The sequence below is a fragment of the Leptosomus discolor genome, chromosome 1, assembly GCF_034619465.1.
Source record: "Leptosomus discolor isolate bLepDis1 chromosome 1, bLepDis1.hap2, whole genome shotgun sequence".
Taxonomy (NCBI): domain Eukaryota; kingdom Metazoa; phylum Chordata; class Aves; order Leptosomiformes; family Leptosomidae; genus Leptosomus; species Leptosomus discolor.
Genome location: NC_141391.1, coordinates 136,960,310 through 136,981,818, shown reverse-complemented (window position 1 = coordinate 136,981,818; position 21,509 = coordinate 136,960,310). Strand labels below are relative to the sequence as shown.

Below are 21,509 nucleotides of genomic sequence, written 5' to 3'. Positions count from 1 at the left end.
TAAAACTATTTCCCCTCATTGTAACTTTCTGGCAATTAAGGCTACTGATTTACATGATAGCAATTTGATCTATTGTCTTGAGAATCAGACGGATGTGACGTTTGGTCTTTATCTTTCCTTTTAAATGAACAAGAGTTCCTGGCTTGTACAAAAACAAATTTCAGACCAAAGCCATTCCAGTCCTGTCATCTGAAGGAACATGGCAACAATGGTGTTATAGACCATGCGTGGCAACTGGAGGAGCTTCTTGTTCGTGTGCAAGAGGAATCTCGCACAGAAGAAGGTACATTCATTTCTAATTAAGGCAGTGATAAAATTACAGAGGGTTGTATACTGGCAGATCTTACTTGATTGTATTCTGATTTGTTAGTGGCACCTGCTCTTATTAGAATTGGGGGAAACTTTTGAGTCTGCAGCTCAGTACGGTGTGGGAGATGGAAAGGGCCTAAAGAGAAGGGTTTTATACCCTGTCTGTTTTCTTTGCCTGCTTTGTAAAACTGAAGGGTTAACAAAGAAAAGCGATAGCTGATTCGGTCACAATAACACAGTGCATGCACTAAAAATACACTAGCAAGTGTGTAATCTGAGAATAATGCCTATTGTTTTCTTTACCATTACTTTGTAGTTGCATTCCCATGCAGTTGCCACTTCTTAGCTATCTTGCAGCAGTAACAGCCTTATGTCAGACTGGCATTTGCAGCATTATATTAGACGGAGTTTTACAACAGATCTTTCTTTCCCCATCTTTCGTAAATAAGGCAAACTCTGCATTTATTTATTTGACCTGGATAGTTGACATCAAAAGAAGTGTACATCTGTAAACTGAAATCAAAATTTGTCTTTGCAAAATGTATTCTAGCCTTTAATTAGAGAGTTATTTTAGGGAAAGGTGTGCCTGGTGTCCTGGAATTGATGTATTAAGAATGGTATATTTAAGCCTCTCTAGTCGCTTATATCATCACTGAAATGAACTCACTTAGATGCAGCACCCTACAGCTTTCATCCATTAACTGCTAATGTCTTGACACAGAACACATCTGTAGTTCACCATCTGCATGACACTCATATCCTATTATTATTTTTAAAGGCCTGGCAGTACTCGAGTTAGTTAATAGACATATGGAGAACAAAGGCTGATGTTTTGGTTGTAGAAAGCAGGAGGCAACGCTAAAAATGATTTTGGTAAATGGAAGTTTTCATCCTGGGTCTCTAATCTCTGCACAATTTCCTCCCTTTATTTCTTGCCCCTTATCTTAAACATATTATCACTTTGAAATCAGTGGATTATAAACATGTGGTTATAATGGTCTGCCAGCCAGACCTGTTGGCTGATGCAAAAACTATATATTCTTTCCCTTCGTGGATGTTTGGGCAGGATGCAAATATTGTGCAGCAGAGATGACTTCTACTGAAGCCAAGTTGACTGATCCAGTCTGGTGTGCTTCTTCATGTCAGGTTGTCTGATAAATAATGCTGCGTATTGAAGGGCTTTGTGTGTGCGGTGTATTAACTCGGGTAAATCAGAATATGTGTGTACATTGGGTTGCATTTCCTGTGGAGGTAGCCCACATTTCCCTGCAATAAGTGAAAATGGGTACAAAGAATAGTTATTCTCCTAGATTACCTATTTAAAGAAGCATGGGTGGGTAACTGAATTACTGTGAAAGTCTGCATGGATTATGGCTTTTTGAAATGTTGTAGAACTTCAAAAATAACTTTGTAAAGAAAGGATAGAAAATGGTGAGTTGTTGTGAAACAGACTATACACCCCAAACTAAGAATATTCTAATCTATCTCTTTGATTTTTGACAGATGGTCCTCTTGGCAGTGCTACTAACAAACCTACTGCTAGCCACCGCACCATCAGGTAGGAAAACATGTTTATTTTCAGATGTCTAGGAACTATCATACATTTTCACTGTTTCTTCTGTGAGTTTTTTTCCTCCCCCAATCTTTTTGCCCATCTAATCCTGCAATCCTCGCTTAGGCATTATTCTTATCATGCTGGAGAGATCGATAAAGTTAGTCCTTTTGGCTCTTTACCTTGCAACAAGCACTGTGTTGAGTCACAATGTCTCCCTGAAGTCAGTGATGTTTGGCCGAACAAACTATGGGGCTTTGCTACTGCCCTATTAATTTTAATGGGATTGCAGGCAGGCACAAATGAATGAACACGCGGTATTCCTTAGAGGATCAGGAATGAAATTACCCATGCAAGGTTTGGGCTAGTAAAACAAAGCAAAAAAGCCATTTCACTAGCGCATCTTATAAATCTGTACTTGATCTTATGGACTGTTATGCCAAGCATACAGTCTGCCTAGAAGCTAGAGCTAAAGATCCAGGACACACTGTGATGAATGGTGATAAATTTCAACAGATAAATTCCCGAACTACAAAATGATTGTTTTACCTTGCAAGTTATGTTGTGTTTCGATATCCAGGATCATCAGGTTCTTTGCTTCAGGAGTCATCAGTTTCCCGTTGCAGCCTTTTTGGGAATGATCACATCAAAACTTTTGATGGTTCTTTCTACAATTTTGCTGGGGACTGCAGTTACCTCCTTGCTGGGGATTGTCACAAGCGCTCCTTCACACTCTTAGGTGAGTCTGAGCAAGGTACCAAGCAGTAACAAGTGCAAAATATTGTAAGGATGTAGCATTGCACTTCTCTTGGGTTCCATCACTGAGAAGAAAAGACGAACAGTTGCCCTTTGTCAGATAGAATGGACCACTGCATAAAAGGATCTTGTTTATATATTTTTTTTTTGAAAGTAGGATTACTTCTGAGGAAATTCTGTCCCTTTGGCTTCTGTTATCCCTGGGTAATATGGCTCATACATAAGTAAGCTGTCAAGGAATGGAGATTTTCTTACTGGCTTTTCTGAAGAGGGGAAGTGAGACCTTTTTTAATTTTGAATTTGCTAGGGGAATGTGGCTGAGTACAGGACTAGGAACTACACGACCCTGTAGAACTAATTTTACCTGTATGGTAAATCCCTCCAGTAAGAAAAGTCCCATCCTGCACGAGAAAAGGCATTTGAATTAGCATGAGCCTTTGCAATGTTATTCTTGGGGATGGGCAAGAGATGATATGAGAACCAAAACTGTATATTATTTTCATAGTAAACTCTTTTCATAGATAGTCATATATTCACTAGTAACTGTTGTGTATTAGTTCTAGTTTAAGGTGACTTTTTACTAACTACAAGTAAATTAAACTGATCCCATCACTCTGAAAAGGAACCATATACCCATTTAAATGATTTTCTTCTTCAACTTGAACAACTTGGTCCAATTTTTTTCTATGTAGAAGAACCCACCAGCATATGTGAGGGATGAATTTATTGCAGTATTTTATGTGATCAATAAAATCTTAAAAAAACTGCCATGAGCAGGAACTTGAAGTTTATATTGGGCACATAAGCATGGCATAATCTATTTTGATTCCTATCTTACTATACGTGTGTGAGTTTGTTTTGGTTTTGGATACCTGTCTGTGAAGTGCCATCTGCGCTGCTGAGTAAAGTGTCTAGGTCTGGGCAGAGCTGGCTGCCTCAGAACAGGAGGTCCAGAATGGGCGGCACATTGCACAAGGGGCTGCTAGAAAGTCAGAGCTAGACAACAGGCCAAAGCAGAGAAAGGACTATGTCTGACCCCCCCACCTTCTTCTCTCTCAGAGCCTAAGAAAGTTGTCTCCATTTCTATGAGCTGCTCCTTTTGAAAATTTCAGAGTGATTTGCCCCCCAACTCACATAGCCAATTTGTCATCCACCCCTGAAAGAGCAGTTGAGATGGTTAGAGGGCTTATCAAGAACAAAGATACCTAGTCTCAGTTCTTCCATCAGTTCAATGGATTCAACCCACTTCTCTTACCACTGAGCTATGGATTGTTTTTGGAAGGAAACTAGGAAGGGAAAGAGCAAGGCAGATCGTTGAGCGCATGTCCTGTGGCAACTCCTCCAGTGTGCATGGTACGAGGGAGAATTCAGTGTCTAGAGACGATAACAGGGAGACTGTGAGTCCACAGACAGTGCCAAGTCATGTGCCTGCCAGTGGTTGATGCCAGCCCTCATCCTGGGACTATCTGTCCGTTTCACATTAAACAACTATGGGATGAAATAGCTGGATGGCTCTTGAAAATGTTAGATGATATGCTCCCAACCCTGCAATGTGTACTTTCAAGTTGTCCTCCTGAGTCCCAAGACTAATAATATTTGTTTATACCTCATCTCTTCAGGTGACTACCAGGATGGGGAGAAAATTGGTTTCTCTGTGTATCTCGGAGAATATTTCAACCTTCGCTTCTCTTTTGATGGAGGTGTGATGCAGGAAGAAAAAAGGTACCTGTGGGAACAAGTACTCTGGCAGAAAAACCCCGATGGTTTTTGTGTGTCATATTCTGAGAAATTCCTGTTTTTCTTCACAGGATTTCCATACCTTTTGCCTCCAATGGCATATTTATAGAGAAGGAGGCAGGTTATTATAAACTATCCAGCGATGAGCATGGCTTTGTGGTGAAGATTGATACTAGTGGGAATATTCAGATACTCCTTCAAGAAAAGCACTATAATAAGACCTGTGGGTTGTGTGGCAACTTTAATAAATTTGCTGAAGATGACTTCAGAACTCAGGAAGGTAAGACTATGCTAACTGATTATATTTTAATGTACGCTTTGCACACTTTTCCTGATGGGTGATTCAACAAAGATTTTGCTGATCCAGCAAAAAATTTCTACAAAACCTCTCAGGTACCTCATCTTGATGCACTGAAAAGGTGTCTGACTAAGTTCTTTCATCTTCCTTTCTCCTGAAAGGGAATTATTATCTCATCTCATTCCTGAGCAAACCCCAGAAGTCTGAATTTAAACACTTTTAGAAACCTTGAATCTTGAAATACAATGATAAAGCTACAAGCTAAATAATGTACAATACAGTGTGTGGGGAGACCAACTGCGAGAAGACACAGCAAAAAAGGTGTGAGGAATACTCAATTCAACTTCTAATCTTTCATGAGTTCGACAAGAGGGAGTAAGAATAGATAGTATTGCAATAGCAGAATAGTGAATCCTGGGGGTTGCTACTGGCAGGTTTGTGCTTGGATTTGGCATGGGATGCTGTTGTGTAAAGTGGTTACCTCCTAATGGCATTTCCCTGTCTATATGGGCTGTTGGATTGGAGGGGCACTTTACACCACACCAATTCCTAATGAGGTGGAGAGACAAGACTGCTTTTGCTGCTCTCTATGCCTTTGTGTGAGATCCGTCAGCATGGGTGAAGAGTAAGAGTTTTGGAAAAGCCCTGAATATGACCTTGAAGGACTGATCTTGATTTGTGGTATTTCAGAGTATCTTTTAATTCTTAGCCCTAACCTGAAGAGGAAAGGTTTAGAGTAAAGTTAGTTAATACGTTAATATGTTAAATTGATAATTTAAAGTATGTATTAAAAATAAATGATGCAGAAAGTAGAGACAAAGCAACTTGGAGAAGACCCTGGCAGTGCTCCAGAGATGTGTGCTTGCTGACACTTGGGATACATAAGCATAGCTTCAATGTACAGAAAAAACCTGATTTCATAATATGTTAAAATGATTGATCAGTCCTTCAGCAATGTAAATAGTAAGAAACAAACTCAGCTCACAGAATGGCTTGGCAGGTCTTGGATATCTTGTTGTCTGAATGTGTTGAGATCTGAAGTTTACATCTTTGTATTGCGATAAATAAGAGTGAGGCTATTATAAAAAGTAGGAGCAGAAAAGGAGAGACTGTATTGCCATAGACTGCTCAAATGTAGAAGTTTCCCTCCTGCTCATGTTTAAATGTGTTTCATGCTGTGTTTGTTTAACACGCTGGAGACTGTATCCGCCCTCTTAAGAAAAGCAGTGTTTTCACAACCAGAGACTTCCGAATGTACTGAAGTACATGACAGGGTCACTGCTTGGAAGAGCTGAAAAATAATAGAGAAGGTGACAGAGAATATGCGCAGCTCTTACTGTATGAGGAAGGCCCTGACTTCTGTAACTGCATGGACATACAGATCTGTGATTTTAGCCTAAAGAATAGAATCATATCTCAGCAATTCTGCTAGTTTTTTACTCTGATACAATAGACCTTTCATTTAAACTAGTTTAGAAGGAATTAGAACTAATTATGTTTGAATTTGTTGTATCAGTGAGGGACGTCACTACACCCACATGCTGTTTGTCTCCTTGGCAGCTCTGCTGGTGAGGTTGTTCATAAAAACATTTCTTAACTTGCTACAAGTAAAACCAGCTTTTGATTAATTCAGACCTTTTTTTGTTCTTTCTTTCTTTTTTTTTTTTAAACTGTTAAATCTAACTTCCAGGTGAGGGGCAACACAAGCACTATTCTTTAAACAAAAGAGCTAGGCGGTCTGTTGGTAGCCTATGAAGTAGTTTAGCCTTTTCTTTCCACTGCAGCTTTTATTTTCTCTCCTTTTAGCCTGATTAGATCTCATAAAGGTCAGCCCAGCCCAGGATGTGAGCTTGGTGTAATGACTTAGCAATCTGAGAGCACTGAAGGGTTACCTTAAGGTTGCCGGAAGACTGAACTCTGCTGTTGATGTGTCTGTTGCTTCCCGTGAAAATCTGGGCATGTTTATCAGATGGGACCCTCAGTTCTAATTCATTAGATATATTTCTGGGCTGGATTTATATTGATAATAAATACAATAAGATCTTTGAGCTTCAGAATAATATGCAATGGAAGCACAGCGTGCAAAGGAAGAAGACAACGGTCTAATGTTGCCAAGATTAGGGGCTCTCGTCTGGAAACCCCTGGGGAGCACTATGCAGATTTGAATGTCACAGGCAAAGGAAGAGAGATGATGCTAGAGGTATTGTGCTATAGCCAATGAACTCGTCAGATAGCTGAGGTGTGTTGAACCTTCCTCCATGTTTTTTAAAGGCTGAGCAGTCACCTCAAGGTGTACTAACCTTTAAACTGCTTTGATTTACACTGAAATGGTAACCTGTCTGGTTGCTAATAGCCCTTGCCTGCTAGGAGGGAATCTGTAAGAACCGCTATGATGGAAAGAGGTCTGCAGCTGAGATGTTCTCTTCTGTCTCTCACAGGCTGTAGCTCACACAGTTTAAAAGCTAATGCAGTGCTTTGTGTATCACCTTCGTACCTGCCTGCACAGGAAAAAACTCACGTGGTTTGATGTCCCATTTCTAGTGCTTCTTTGTAGCACCAGAGGACCAGGTCCCAGATTTGTGCAGAAGTCAGAATTGTCATGGATGGAATCTAGCCCAGAAATGCTATCTTTCGTGTAGCGACACGTTTTGTGATGGTTTCAACAAAATGGCAACATTTATGTTGAAAACAAATGAAAACATGATTTTTCCATATTTCAGAAAAAAATAAAATTGTGGTTTAATAACACAGAGGGTTAGTTTGGTTTATTCTTAAGAAAGTGGATTATGATATAGAACTTAATTAATTGCACTTGGATTATTTTGGGGTGGTTGTGAAATAAGAGGTGAAGCACCTGCGATATTACTGGACTTTACCACTTACAGAAAGTAAATAAGGGAGGCATGAAGGAAAGTGTGTTTAAACTTACTGAACAGTGTGTAATTGTTTTTCTTTTCTCTTGATATATTTATACTCGTGTTCTAGAATTTATCCAGTCATGTGCTATTGTCATGGCTCTCTTATGACCCCTCACTGTGTGTTGGTGTGGAAACTGGGAACTGATAGTCTGAGGAGAGGATAACACATATTGTGTCTGTATGCACTTTTGATGCTCAGCTGTTGAGATCCTGGAGGTCTAAGTGATGTGGCTCAAGCTATGATACTCTAGCAAATTTGTAGTAGCCTTCGGCAGTAGCTCTTGAACCTCAAAAAGAAAAGTCTCTCCAGTAGGTTTCAGAGTTAGACACCCACTGTCGTTCAGACAGAGGATGGGGTCCTGAGTCACTCTCATTGACATAGCTGGTTACTAAACTACTTCATTGTGCAGAGAAGTGCTCATGTCCTTTTGAGACTTACAAACGAAATTGATTATATTGTCTGTAGTTGCTTGTTTATTGGATATGGCAGTGAAAACAAGGCAGCTGCGCCTTGAGAGTTTGTTCTCACACTTTAAGCATAACCAAAATATAAAAAGAAAGTTCTCAGAAGCTTTCCAGGGCTTTTTATTTGTTTGTTTGTTTTTCCCCTAGATCCTAATGAAGGAGTTCGTTTCTCCTCTGCTTTTTCTTGCCAGTTAGGCTCTGGTCATTTATAGCTATCCTGTAAATGCTTCCAAGACTTGGTAATTGAATAGGCTTTGCTTTCTGACATCGTCACAGACTTCTAACTGGTTGCCAGTCTTTGCTCATATCAGAAACATGAAGTTGAGTCCTTTCTAGATGCTCAGATATCTATTTGGCAGCCTTCACCTGTGGCATTTGAGTGTCTCTGATCATTGTCATGAGCATTTTACAATTGGGAGTCAAAAGCACAGGCCAGAAGTGATAACTTTCAGAATACTACAGGGGGAATTTGGCACAACACGGGCAATTTAATCATGAAATCTCCTCAGGGCATGCACACATGAGCAAGTCGACAAAAACCATAGCCTTGCAGCATGCTAGTGGTCGAAGGGCATGCTCTTACCTTTGCAGAAATTGTAAGGTAATTTCTCCCCAGTGAGAGAGGATGCAGCACAAGCTCATGGAGCTTATTTCTGTGCCTGTAGCCTCAGTCTTTGACTAGTAGTCTTATTGTTGAGCTGTCTCACAGTGATATTGCTGCCATAGACACTTGGATATCTAGGTCTTCATTAAAGTTTATTTGTGCAGAAGAGCTCATTCAAGTCCATCACAGGGATATTAATCTATCATTTTGTTATTTGTGTATATTACATACTCTTAGCATTATGGAAGAAAAAAAAAAACATCTAGCATCCCATTATGCTTTTCTTGGCACTGGCAGGAAGCGTGTTTTTCTGAGAATCTATCTCCAAATTACAAAGGCATTAGTGATAAAACAATACCTATGGCTAATTTTGGAAAAGGCTTGGTATTCTGAGCCTGCTCCAGTTGTCAGCACCACATTCCAGCCTTTTAAGCTGCTCAAATACAGTATATATGATGCCACCGGAAAGTGAATATAGGTTAAACAGGTAGAAGCAGACAGTGTCTACAAGGAAAAATCTGATGTTTCATGTAATGTTTTTGTACCAGAAGTGGTATTAATGCACATGACTGAATATGCAGCTTCCCTGTGTGAGGTACCTTTTATCAGAAGCGTTTAAAGCATGTTCCAAAGTCACAGTGATGGTAGTGCAGATCTATTTTTTTCTCCTAAAAAAATAAACAAAAGTTTTCTGAAATCCAAATTTCTTGGCATTTTAAAGGATATCAGTAATTTGATTTTAGGTGAGTTTTTGTTTGGCCTAAGTAAATAATCTCATTTTCTTTCTTGCATTTTAATTTGAAAGCAAAGCGGATAGATTCACAAGGGAATTTAGCTGTCATTTACAAACTATACAGATGAAGAAGACTTGCCTTGTACCTGTCTTCATTATGCGATGTTTGTCTGAGATGACAGGAACCTGCAATCATAACCTGCTCTGCTTTATTCAGAGTTTGGAGTCAAAATTAGACATTTTTGTTGTGAGGAGTGTGCCTTCATCACTGGGCTGTAGAGTTTTGGAGATGGCTCTTTCCCTTTCTTATGTTTAATATTATTAATTTTATATTCATTGAACCAGAGAGGGCAGGAAAGACTTTATTGCCCAGGACTTCAATATTTTGTATCATTGATTTGGTCCAAATTATGGATCAATTTTTGGTCAACCTTGCCAATAGTTTTGCTTGTCTGGACCATGTACTAAACCATGTAAAACCAGGAAAAAACCCCAAACTCTAACAAACAAAAAACCCCCATTGCTTGGTATAACTAACATGTGAATGTTTACACATCTCTACTCACAGTATTGTAGTGTCTTGAAAAAATTCTTGCGTATATTTTACAGATTAATTAACAGACCCTGGGAGAGTAAGCCTGGTGGGCCTGTGGCCATATGAAAAATCTGCAGGAGGTCCAGGGAGCGAGGTTAGGGTTCCTGCCTGGTGTGCCGTCAGTGCGAGGTGGTTATTGCTAACGCTTTTCCTTGCCTGACCGTCAGTCTCAAAGTAAATAAGCAGCATACAGGTTTCAGATTTCAAAAGGAACTGGTGATTTTGAGACCCAGCTATCACAGTGAACACTGATTTTTCTGTCAAGAGTGAACATCATCTATCTGAAACTCATATAAGTGAAAGCAACTGTTTTGACCAAAAAAAAAAGGGGGTGGGGGGGAAAGTCTTGCCCAAAACATGTCATTGTAGTGTGTGGTTTTGGTTGGTTTGGTTTTGTTTCTCTGCAAAGAGACAGACATGAGGGCAGGAATCAGAGCACTAAAGTCATAGTCCAACAGTATGCCCTTGGAAGCCCTACATGCTGCTCAGTTGATTGGTGTGTAGCCCTCTCCTGGAAGACCTTAGCAGGGTCATCAAAGTGGTGGGATGTTTCTGGGATGTAGGGAGAAGGTGAGATTTGGGTTGTGCTTTAACAGCTACCTCCTGAAACCATCTTGAATCCTAAAAGGAGACTGGATGCTAACTAGCTGCTTGTTGAGCAGCCAGCTGGCATGCCAGTATCAGTCTGTACTGTGGTCCACATCAGGCCCTGGTACTTTAAGCACTTGTCTTGTGTCCAGATGTTTTCATTACATTTTTTGACAGCATCTATTTTCAACACACTTCCTGCAAGACAAACGAAACAAGTTCTTTAGCAAAAATCCCACCCAGGCTGTATGGAGGGTTTCTGGATGTGGGGCTCTGATGACCCCTGGCTAGGAGTTCTTTCTCCAGAATCTTGGCTGCTTAGAGAAAGAAGAAAAACCGAACATGGAATGAACAGAAGGAAAACATAACACTGCTGTATAGGAGAGGAGGGCAGTCGCGCTGCATGGTAGGTGTGCAGTGCCAGAGTAGGCAGCTGAGCTGCCCAGCTTCTCTGTTAATAGTATCACCCGCGCACTTAAGAAACCCCAGGCTTTTTTAGGTTGTTTTTGTTGTGTTATCCCTTCCACCACCTTTCCTTTCCTACAACCTTGAGTCCTTCAGCAGAAGGAAATGGAGTGTTGGGTAAAAGGCAGCAGTGGTGGTGGCTGCTCTTTCCTCTGCTCAGAGCAGTCAGACATGCTGGGGAAAATTCTCCCTCCCCTCTTTTTTTCCTGAACCTCATCAAGTAGATGGAAATATTTGAGAATCACCATGGTGATCGACAAGGCATGTAGTGCAGAGTATGAGTTGAAGAGTCCTCTTCAAAGTTACCTTCTGCAGAAAAAACTTATCCGCATGACCCCAATTTGTTAAGCAGCTCAGTGGCCCCAGAGTCACTTCATAGTTTCATTTTAAAGCTCTTCTGATGGTCAGTGAAATCTGCATGTCCAGCTGTTTTTCACCTTTCCAGGAGTATGGATTGCATCTTAACTGTGTGTTTATAAAGCTGCTCGTTCAACAAAAATACAAGTACTCTGAAAATACAGGTTCTATTGGATCTATGTTATTGGAAGTAATAACTAATGGTATTCAGTTGAATACTGTGCATCTTTAGTGACTGTGTTGTTTAGCATGGAGGACAAAGCTCCTGGGGAAAAGCAGACTGGCAAACACGCATGCAAAGTTTTGCAGCACTCTCATTTTAAGTTCATAGTGCCTCTCCAGCCCTTTATCTGTTGCTATAGGTCACTTAAGGCTACACTGGACAAATGAAAGGAAAAATAAAGTCAACTGATCTCTGGTAATTCATTATTATCCTAGATTTTTACTGTCGTATGTTGAGGAGGCTTACCTGGGAGAAAACTTTGAGCTATTGCGCAAACCGAAATTGATCAAGTATTGCCTGTTCCAAACAGCTTGTAACTTGGTTTAAGGGCTCCAGGACTTGGCAAGGTTGAAGAACTGCCTGGAAAGTTGTTGCCAAATTGCTTGTGCCTGTGGAATGGTCTGCTATTATACAGACAGGTGCTGAGAGCAAGAGAGTTTGAAAAGCAGGTTCCAAAAAAACCCATGAACAACCCCACCAACGTTTGGAAATTATTTTAAAAAAATTGTACTTGAAAGTATTTATCATAGAAGAGTTAAAATAGTATAATACAAATGTTTCATAAAAGAACTACATAAGTGGTATAAATTTACAAGCACCACAGAAGAAAAAATTCTAATGGAAGGGGAGAAATGAAAAAACACGTGACTAGCATTTCAGGGCCAACAGTTGTCCCAACCTTCAAATCTTAACTTATGGGTAACTGAGGATCTGGTGGTACCTGCCAGTGGGAAGCTCAACATGGACGTGCATTCAGAGTCAGAGGAACACTAATTCAGAGCAGAGCCCATCTCCTATTATAAAACTGTTAGTGTAAGGCTGCATTAGTGCAAATAAAAGGGAATGTGTTTAATTTGGCACCTTGCTTCTCATCAGACTAGATTTCATCATTACTCTAGTCTTTACAATCTCTGATGAGCTGAAGAGTTGTGTTCTTGTTGCTGTTTTTCTTTTCCTGTGCTGAGTTCTGGCTGCATAGATGAAAATTTCATGCCTTTTACCACTCTTCCCTGTCATCATTTTCTCGGAGTCTTCCTCCTTTGACATCTGCTATGGCCTAACATATGCTACTTTTATAAGACCCTAATTTCTAGTTTACAAAAAAAGGTCTACTAAAGACTACTGGCTTTATTACATCTGCCTTAGCATTCTCAGTGTAGTTATCATGATTATCCTTTAGTTTAGGAACAGTTTTAGTGTTCAGTATGTTCTGTGTGTTTGTACTTAATGTACAGCAGGTAGCTCAATGAAATTTTAATTAAATATATATATATATATTAAAAATTATATATTGTAAAAATATAAAATATAAAAATATTATATAGATGTATTTGGGAAGCATTTCTTTGGTTTCCAGATAGAGTCAGGGTCACATGTCAACATATTGTCTACATAAGGTCTTGGGAATGTGTTAACAGTCACAACTGATATTCTCACATGCAACACAGTAGGGTTTTAAAAAGCAAAGTTAAAGAACTGAGAGCACCATGAAATTAAGTATTTTGTAGCGGTTACCCACAGAAGGAAGCAGAGGTAGTCCTTAAATCAACCAGGCTGTAGGAGGCAAAAGGAGGAGGAGGGACCATTCCCTTTCTGGGAAGATCCTCCTTCTCAGAAGGATGGAGCAAGAGAAGCAGAGACATGGCTTGCATCTCCCAGGAAGCAGCAGCCCTACAGATTAACTCCTCCGGTTTTGCTTTTATGCAAAGTGGATGCAAATCTTGCCAAGCCTGGGCCGGGAGCTGCTTGTAATAGGACAGAGGAGCATATTTCAGGACAGCTTACACAGCAACATCATAGGCCCAAGAGTTATGGTGTATGTTAAGTTTCTTTGTACACAAGATTTAGTTTCAGATAGAAGGAGGAAATCAAGGCTAGCTGGGATTAGGAATGCTAATACTTTCTCTGGTTAAGGAGAGCAGCTTCATTTTGTTTACCTCTCTAATATGCCTCATGTTTTATTGGCAGCTTTTAAATAGTAGGAAGATGTGTAGGCATGCTTAGGCTTCTGCAGATTATAGCTGACCAGCAAATAACTCCTACCATGCTCATGCAGGTGTGAGAAATGCTGGGACCTGCCTTGTGCAGGCTTTAGTCTGTCCTTGAGCTCAGAGAGGTCTTTGGCAGGAGTCAGTCCAGATTGCTGAAAGTGGTTTTTCTACAGTCAGTCTATTTGGAATAGAAATTAATTTGATACGACAGCTTTTATTTTTAAAAACAGCTTTCAGCAGACAGTCACATTGATAGTAGCCAATAATGACCACTTGTTACTCAAACCCCTTAACTGCCATGCGCTTCTTCTCTTCTTCATTCACAGGGACCCTTGTGGAAAACAGTTACGATTTTGCAAACTCCTGGGCTTTGCACAGTGAAAACAAGCGGTGCAAGAGAGTGCAGACTCCAAGCAACACCTGCAACATTTCATCTGATATTGCAGAGAAGGTTAGTGCCACAAGATACCATTCTGATTTCGGTCCTCCCCTATCTGAAGGCAGCTTACCTGACCTTCAGCAGAAGAACACATAAGCTTCTTTGAATCCCTGTCTGTACCTAACACGGTCCTCCCTCTCCAAACAGTTAGAATGCAAGGTGCAGGAGATACCCATTTTGGGTTTCTGAGGTGTAGTGTGGTCTGAGATAGCTAGGCACTGATCTTGTGAGCTCATGAGCTCAGCTTCTCATCCAGCCTGGCAGGAGTTAACCACGGGGCTGTTGGTGGCCATATGTAGGTCCCTGCTGTGGTGCAGCAGGATCAAGTGCAAGCAGAAGGTGGAAGTGACACAACTGCAGCACATGCCTGTGCTGTTGGTGGGTGCTCCCAGCCTCTCTGTGAGCGAGCTTGGGGCTGGATGCAGGATGCAGCTGTGTGCTTGCAGTTCCTGAGCTGGTAGCTATGAGTCCTCCCTGCAGACTCAGGCTGGTGCTATAGAGAAGCACTGGGCTGGGCTGCCTGGTGCTGTAGAGAAGTGACCTCGGAGGCTGCATGGTATGACTGGTGACTTATTTACATGCAGTGTTGAGAAAGGAAGTTTGCTCACTAGTTAGTGGATGCTGTTTTTCTTTCCTACTGCACCCTACCTGTCGCTATTCTTTCTAAAACTACTCCTCCTTCCTTTCCCCCCCAAAACCCCCAAATCCAACACACAAACATCAGACAGATAAAGAAACCAACAGCTCATTGGAGCCTGAAGTGTGAGTTGCTGCCAAAGAAACTTTGGTGTTGCTTGGGAAGGGTGTGTTTAAGTGGTGCCTGTAGAATGAGGTAGTTAATTCCCTCTCTGATTGTGCCAGCAGGGAAGCATCAGTTCTGAAGCCTTTGTGGGCACCACTAGCACAAATAGTATTTGTGAATGTGTTGCAGTTCATATACCTGGGAGTCAGCAGAGTGGGCAGATGCTGCAGCCAGGCTATTTTTGACAGAGATGTTCTCTGTAGGTGCTCTGTGCCACCAGGCTATTTCCCTTGCCAGGAGGAGGAGTAGTAGCCTTCAGCTACCCACATAGATAGTAGCTCTGATTTGTTGAAGAAACATGGAACTGCCTGCCTCAGCCAACTCTGTCACCTCCTTTGCTGCATCAACCTTTTTCTTTTCCTTTTTTATAAGTATATACGTATTCCTTGTTTCCCTTAGACACAGGGTGGACACACGCAGATGGTCACCAGCTCAGGGAAGAAAATAGCTTTGAATATATACTGACTGCGTGTGGTATTAAAGTTTATGACTGTCATGGTAAATTGAGCCTTCATCCATCGAGGGTTTGCATCTGATCTTATGTACTCTGTTGGAAATCAGAATGATCTGGCGGGGACCAGGTTTGGATTTACACCAGAGTAACTGAAGCAAATATTTAGCAGTTGGTTCCTTGTTGTACAAGTCCTGTAGACCGATACTTGTTAAACAAGGCTCAAATAATTTCTGAAGATTAGTAGCACTTCCTGGAACATATCTGCTCTACAGGCACTTCAAGTGCTGGTTTCCTAGTTGCCTGGAGAAAGCTAAGACTCGGACAAGCTTGCAAAGTTCTGACTATTTATACTTCCGCTAAGCTTTTGGATGGGGACGCTTGTATTGGACATGTTCTGAAATTCAGTGAAGCATGCTTGTGCCTCTTAGCACTATAGCTTCAGCCTTGCAGCTTACAAACTTGGCTAAGGAAATACAGCAGTGATTTCAGGCTGGAAATCTCCAGCCTGTATTTTTTACTTCAGCTGAGCCGGTGTGCATGGGGTGTTTCTGTTGGGGTCGGGACTGACTGAACACCTGACTTGAGTAATGGTGCATGGTGCCAAGAGTGTGACCAAAGCATGAGGGGTTTCAACCTGGCTGAGATGTCTTCTGAGGGACAGGACTGCATTTTAAACCTGGTTACAGCTCTAGAGCAGGGCTAGTTCTTGTGAAAGGTTGTGGCCACTGGAATTTTATCTATTCAGGCAAGTTTAATGTTTAGAAAATGTCAACATTGCAACTGCGGCCAGGGAGTGGCATGCAGGACGAAATCCTGTCTGACGGGTAGACTGCAATGAATGTGAGTTTTATGCAGATCATACTAAATATTGATGTTTTGTTGGATAAAGTTTGCTCTCCTGCAAACTAGATGAAATTATGTTCTCTCTCGTGTGAGTTCATGAGCTCACAGCATTTAACATTGGCTTAATTTATCCACTGTGCAAGAATAAACACAGCGCTAGTAATAGTAGTCCAGTGAAACAAGTGCCTGCTGAAGAATGTAGGACTTTTTAATAGCATACTTTGTTTGCTTGCTTCAGCTTCAGGAATGTAAATCTCCTCCATCTCCCAGCTTCCCTCCCTGCCAGGCGATCAGCTTCTAGGTGAGGAAAACAACAGCTTTGGTTTAGTGTGATCTTTCTGCCCCTGTCCCCTGACTCGGGATAGATCTGAGGTTTTCTTTGCCCTCTCAGCACCCTCAACCCAACAGCATCCTTGGAGAGACAGCTTCTGACTTCTTTGCAAGATGCAGTGAAGCCAGAAAGCCCTGTTGCTCATTTATCTTTGAATCATAGAAAATGTGGGCAATTTCGTGTTCTTTAATAAGGAAGAGCTCTTGTCTTGATTAATGGCTCCATATATCAGCTGAAGGTCTTGACTCAGCTCACACTCTTACCCTACTGTTGCTCTGGGCCTCTCCCTGCCCTCTGCCTCCAAAACACATACACACTTACATTTGTTTGACTACTGCTCAGCCTGCGGATATGGTTTCTTCTCAGATACAGTTATTCCCCTCTTAGGGCTGGAAGCAGCTTAGCATCTGCATGGTGGAGCTGCCTGTTAGCTACCTTGTTGTGTGATCTGAAGAGCATGCCAAGCTTGGTAGTGTTCAAGGGAGGGAGTTACCACCTCCGTTCCATGCCCTGCCCTCTCTGACTACTGTTTAAATAGTTACCAAAAAGAAAGAGCTTCTCTGCATTGTCTGATCCATTTTTTTCACTACTCAGATATGATGATTTAGGCTGCCTGTTCAATGAAGTACTGCAATCTAATAGTCTTTCAGATGACTAACAGCATTGGTAAGATGGATCTTGACGTATAAAATGGAGTGATGTGGGTAACTGTGGTAATGAGGCAGCCTTGAAAACAAAGCATTACAGTTGATTTATGCGGTCTTAGACATTACCTTTATTTCCTATATTATTTCACCTCTAATAGAAATGGTGCATGGAGGCCACACTCCACTGTTTTCTGTCATTTTTTTCTTTCTTATTAGGAAACCATACCTATAGCATGTTAGATGTGAAAACGACTGAAATTAGAAGTCAGCTGATTTCTGCTTTCATTGAAATTCAGCTTTTGCTGTGATTGGTAAGAAATAGTCCCACTCATATCCCATGGAGTACTTCCCTATGCAATGAAGAAATCGCATTTATCCCCAGATCCAAAAGCAAGTGGGAGAAATTATCAACTTTTGGACCATAATTTGTAGTAGTAGAGGTCGCAAGCAAGTCCAGCAAAGATGTGGATGTACAATACTATAACACATTTTAGGGGTGAAGATAAGGCCCACTATATCTAAAATCTCATTTTTCTGCTCCTGAAATATACAGATTATCAGAATCAGTATCCAAGTGAAGTGACTTCTGTCAGTTGTTATTTGCTCAAGCATACAGCCAGCATTTAGTGTACTAAACATATTGGCTTTGGGTGCCTTTTACTTGGAAAGATGGGAGACTAAATCATTCTCCCTTTGATGAGTGAACCAAAAGAAGATGTATTCTGAAATATATCCTATTATACTATATCCAGTTATGGCACCAAAATATACCCTTCCTGAATGATCTGGAGAAACACTTCTGTGTATCTATATACCATAGGGTTTAAATTCAAAGGAATGAGAGGGTGTCTCTGGTTTCTAATGTTACTTTTTAAGTTGTATCTCTTTAATGGCAACTGCTAAGCAATAGACAAATGCGTTCATGCAGCAGCAGAAGGCAACTCTGCAGAAATTGGAAGAATGTACAAAATTCCACCTACGGCTCTGTGTGGTGGGACTGGGTCAGCAAGTTTGTGGTCACTAAGGGTTGTCAGTGCCAGGACACCGCCAACCCATTTAAAGAAACACTTAAAATAGAACTCATTCAGAAATCAAGGGAGAAGTTTCAAGACCTTCACCTGTATTTTGGATACTGCAGTCAGTTCTGCTAGTTTTAATCTTACAACCACCTGTACTCCAAGCACTGTTTCAGCCTGAGGCTTCATTCCCTGGTCTGTTGGTTTTAGATGTTTCTTTGTCTGCAAAGAAAACTTCCAGGACTGTTGCTGCATAAGCAGGAACACTACAGCAGTGGGTGAGACTGCCAATATCTGGTGCTCACCATGTATGTGTGTTGTCCTCTAAACTAAAGAACAAGGACCTGTCTTTGTTCAGCCTGAACCATCGAGTTTTAAAGAAAGAAAGGAGAGAAAATAAAAGTAATTTGCAGAATGGTTTAATTTGGAAGGGATCATTGGAGGCCATCTAGTCCAACCCCCTGCTTGCAACAGGGCCATCCTAGGTCAAGTTGCTCAGGTCCTTGTCCACTCACATTTCGGATAGCTCCAAAGGTGGTGGTTCCACAGCCTCTCTGAAAACTTGTTCCAGTCTTTGACCATCCTCATGGTGAAAATATTTTTTTGGTTTGTATCTATTTGAATTTACCCATATTTCAGCTTATGTCCATTAATTCATCACAATAGTTGAGATATGTCTAAAAGATGGGAAAATTTCAACTATATTTTCTTGTATAAAGTCACTGGAAAATCTGAAGTGATTTGAATGGCAAGAAAACGTTTACATAGAGAAAGTTAACTGTTTGTTGCTTTCTAACGTATATTGCTTGGTTTCTTGATAATCAGCTACAACTCAGTCATTAGGTATGTTGTTATTGAACAAGACCAAGACCAAAGAACACTATAGGGAAAAAAAAAGGGGGGGTTAATTTTATTTTTTTGTGTGTGTGGAATCTCCTTTATTTTTAAAGTCTCTTTCACATCTGACATTTACTGGTATGTAATAAACATGGTCATAAAAGATTGTTTCTACTAGTGTTGCTGTTTAGTGGAATATACAAAGTCCGAGTTCCATTGTACATAACAGTTGAGTTTTATTACCTTTTTAACAACCTTATTAAGAAAACTTATTAACACAGCCCCTAAATGGGCTTGTAGCATATACTGGTTTTCTGTTGCATTTGATAGTATCTGGATCAAGGCTTTGATTCAGAAGTTGCTGCACTGTTTACCCTTTGAATGGCTCTGAGCTCACTTTCGGTTATATCAGTTTCATCTCGAAGTGCTGCTTTAATAGCTTTTTTGGCTGCTTCTGTTGTTACTTCCACCCTAAGGGCACTTTTTCCACTTTCTTGTACTTCTGCGTAGTCTTAGAGCAGTGGCAGCCACCATTTATGCAGTTCCTGCTCGCTTCCTTCTAGTCTTTTTTTTTCCAGCTGGTTCAGCATGGTGGCTGTTATCTGGGCATCAGATTTATTCCAGGCTGGAGCTCATTTGCTGGAGGACAATCATGTTCAACTCTCTAATAGCGCTCAGCTAGCATTGCTTTGAGTTCCCTGAGGCCTTTCTCAGAAAGCTCAAAACCTCTTTGTGTATGTAGTTGTTCACTGAGCACTTTGCTAAACTCTGAATATATTCCCAATGGGCCAGACATTTCTGGTTGGTTTGTTTTCGTAAGCAAGAAGGTCTCTCTTGGTTCAGACATGTACTAGCTTTAGCTGATCACCTGCATAAAACGCCCTTTAGCAAAAAGTCTTTTCTACTCAGCAGTTTTCCTATGCAGGTATACCATCTGCAATTCAGAGAAGACGTCTAGATGTCCTCTGAACTCTGTGGGGTTTTTTGCTCCCCATTTTTCATCTCCCAAAAAATGAAAACAAGACTTCTTTCTCTCTTTCTCCCCCCTGCCCCCCACCCCCCCTCCACCTTTAGCACAGCAACTTGTATGTGCTGTCACCTCAGGTACTTGTTAAGGTATTCAGGAGAAATGCACCATTACTGTGAACTACCCTGAAGAACATGCCCCATCACCCCTCAGCACTATGCGTAACACCTGAGATATACAGCGTGGTTACATCTGCTTATATAAAACACTGACAATAAGTAGCTTTAACTGTTTGTGCTAGGGTTGTATCATAAAATTGTTTTTCCACTTACCTAAACTCAGTGTCATCCTTTCAGAAAGTTTCACTGGGGACCTCAGAATTACTGAGCTGTGACATAATGCATACATAAAAGAAAGTCTATTTGGGAGCCTTCCTTGGAGAACTTGGCCATATACTAAGTTTTCCTTAGGTTTTTTTTCACGTATAGGTAAGTTTCATTTCAGCTTGCTGCCATCTGAAAGGAGAGGTGCTGGTACCCTCCCCCTCATCTCACTGTGGAGTCCTCTCCTTACATTAGCTGTCACCATGCTGATTTAACTCACGAAGAGCAGAACAAATTGCTTTTCTTCCCTGGGTTATTTTTCTGCCTTTTATCTGAGTTAAATTGACCTGTCATGCATTGGACAAGCCAGCAGGAGCGACAGGAACATGAGGCCAGAAGTGGGAAACAAATTTGGTTCCTTGCATTCTAGTCAGACTTGATCTTTTACTCTGAAACTTACTCTTTTCCATCATTATCCAAAATATGATCTGGTCATTTTTCTTCCTAAGTACCTAAATTATAAGTTACCCTCACTTGCTGTGTGTGTCTTCCTAGTACTCCATATGCCATCTGGTTCTTCACTGGGTAGGAAGCACTTCTTTGCTTCCCTCCCTTTGCTGACTGATTGACTGACATGTTTCTGTGTGAAACATTCCTTATATGAAACTTATAATAATCAGTATGTTATATATGGATGTGGTGAATAAATGGATGTAGCTCACTACTAGCTCTTGACTATGATGTTATTTAACTACATGCTGGTGTTAAATAACAACCATAATGTTGTTTAACAACAGTGGTGACTGTGTTTAGAAAAGTTGTTTTTTCCCCCTTCTTCTTGAGACTATAGTAACTAATTTTGTCCCTTTTTCTCTCTCTCTTTCTACCTTTGCTCCTCACTTATTGTGCAGGGCATCATGGAAACCTGCCAGCTGCTAAGAACATCTTTGACCTTCTCCCGGTGCCACCATCGAGTTGATCCAGAGCCATATATCGATTTCTGTGAAAGAGATATCTGTGCCTGTACCCAGGGCATGGACTGTCACTGCTCAGTATTCCTTGATTATGCAAGAAGCTGCTCTCACGAAGGAGTGATTTTGGATGGGTGGCCTGAAGAGAGCTCATGCAGTAAGCTGACAGGATTATTCCTAGGCTGCTGATCCCAAATGAGATCATACCTGTCTTGCAGGTTGTGTGCTGCAGCTAAAAGCAACTGGTACTTTTTTAGGATGTTAATTCAGGTTGATTCAGGCATGGCA

The 21,509-nt window shown here is 41.0% G+C and overlaps 1 protein-coding gene across 1 annotated transcript in view; it reads left to right on the top strand.

Annotated features, from left to right (window-relative positions):
- The first annotated feature begins 259 nt into the window (after window positions 1-259).
- Window positions 260-21,509, top strand: part of VWF (von Willebrand factor) — a 141,841-nt gene continuing 120,591 nt past the window's right edge. Inside the window, exons 1-7 of the mRNA XM_086465735.1 lie at window positions 260-283; window positions 1,813-1,867; window positions 2,442-2,600; window positions 4,237-4,339; window positions 4,426-4,634; window positions 13,918-14,042; window positions 21,162-21,378. Of these exons, the coding sequence (XP_086321861.1) occupies window positions 1,813-1,867; window positions 2,442-2,600; window positions 4,237-4,339; window positions 4,426-4,634; window positions 13,918-14,042; window positions 21,162-21,378 (868 nt within the window). The 5' untranslated portion in view covers window positions 260-283. The remainder of the gene's footprint in view (window positions 284-1,812; window positions 1,868-2,441; window positions 2,601-4,236; window positions 4,340-4,425; window positions 4,635-13,917; window positions 14,043-21,161; window positions 21,379-21,509) is intronic.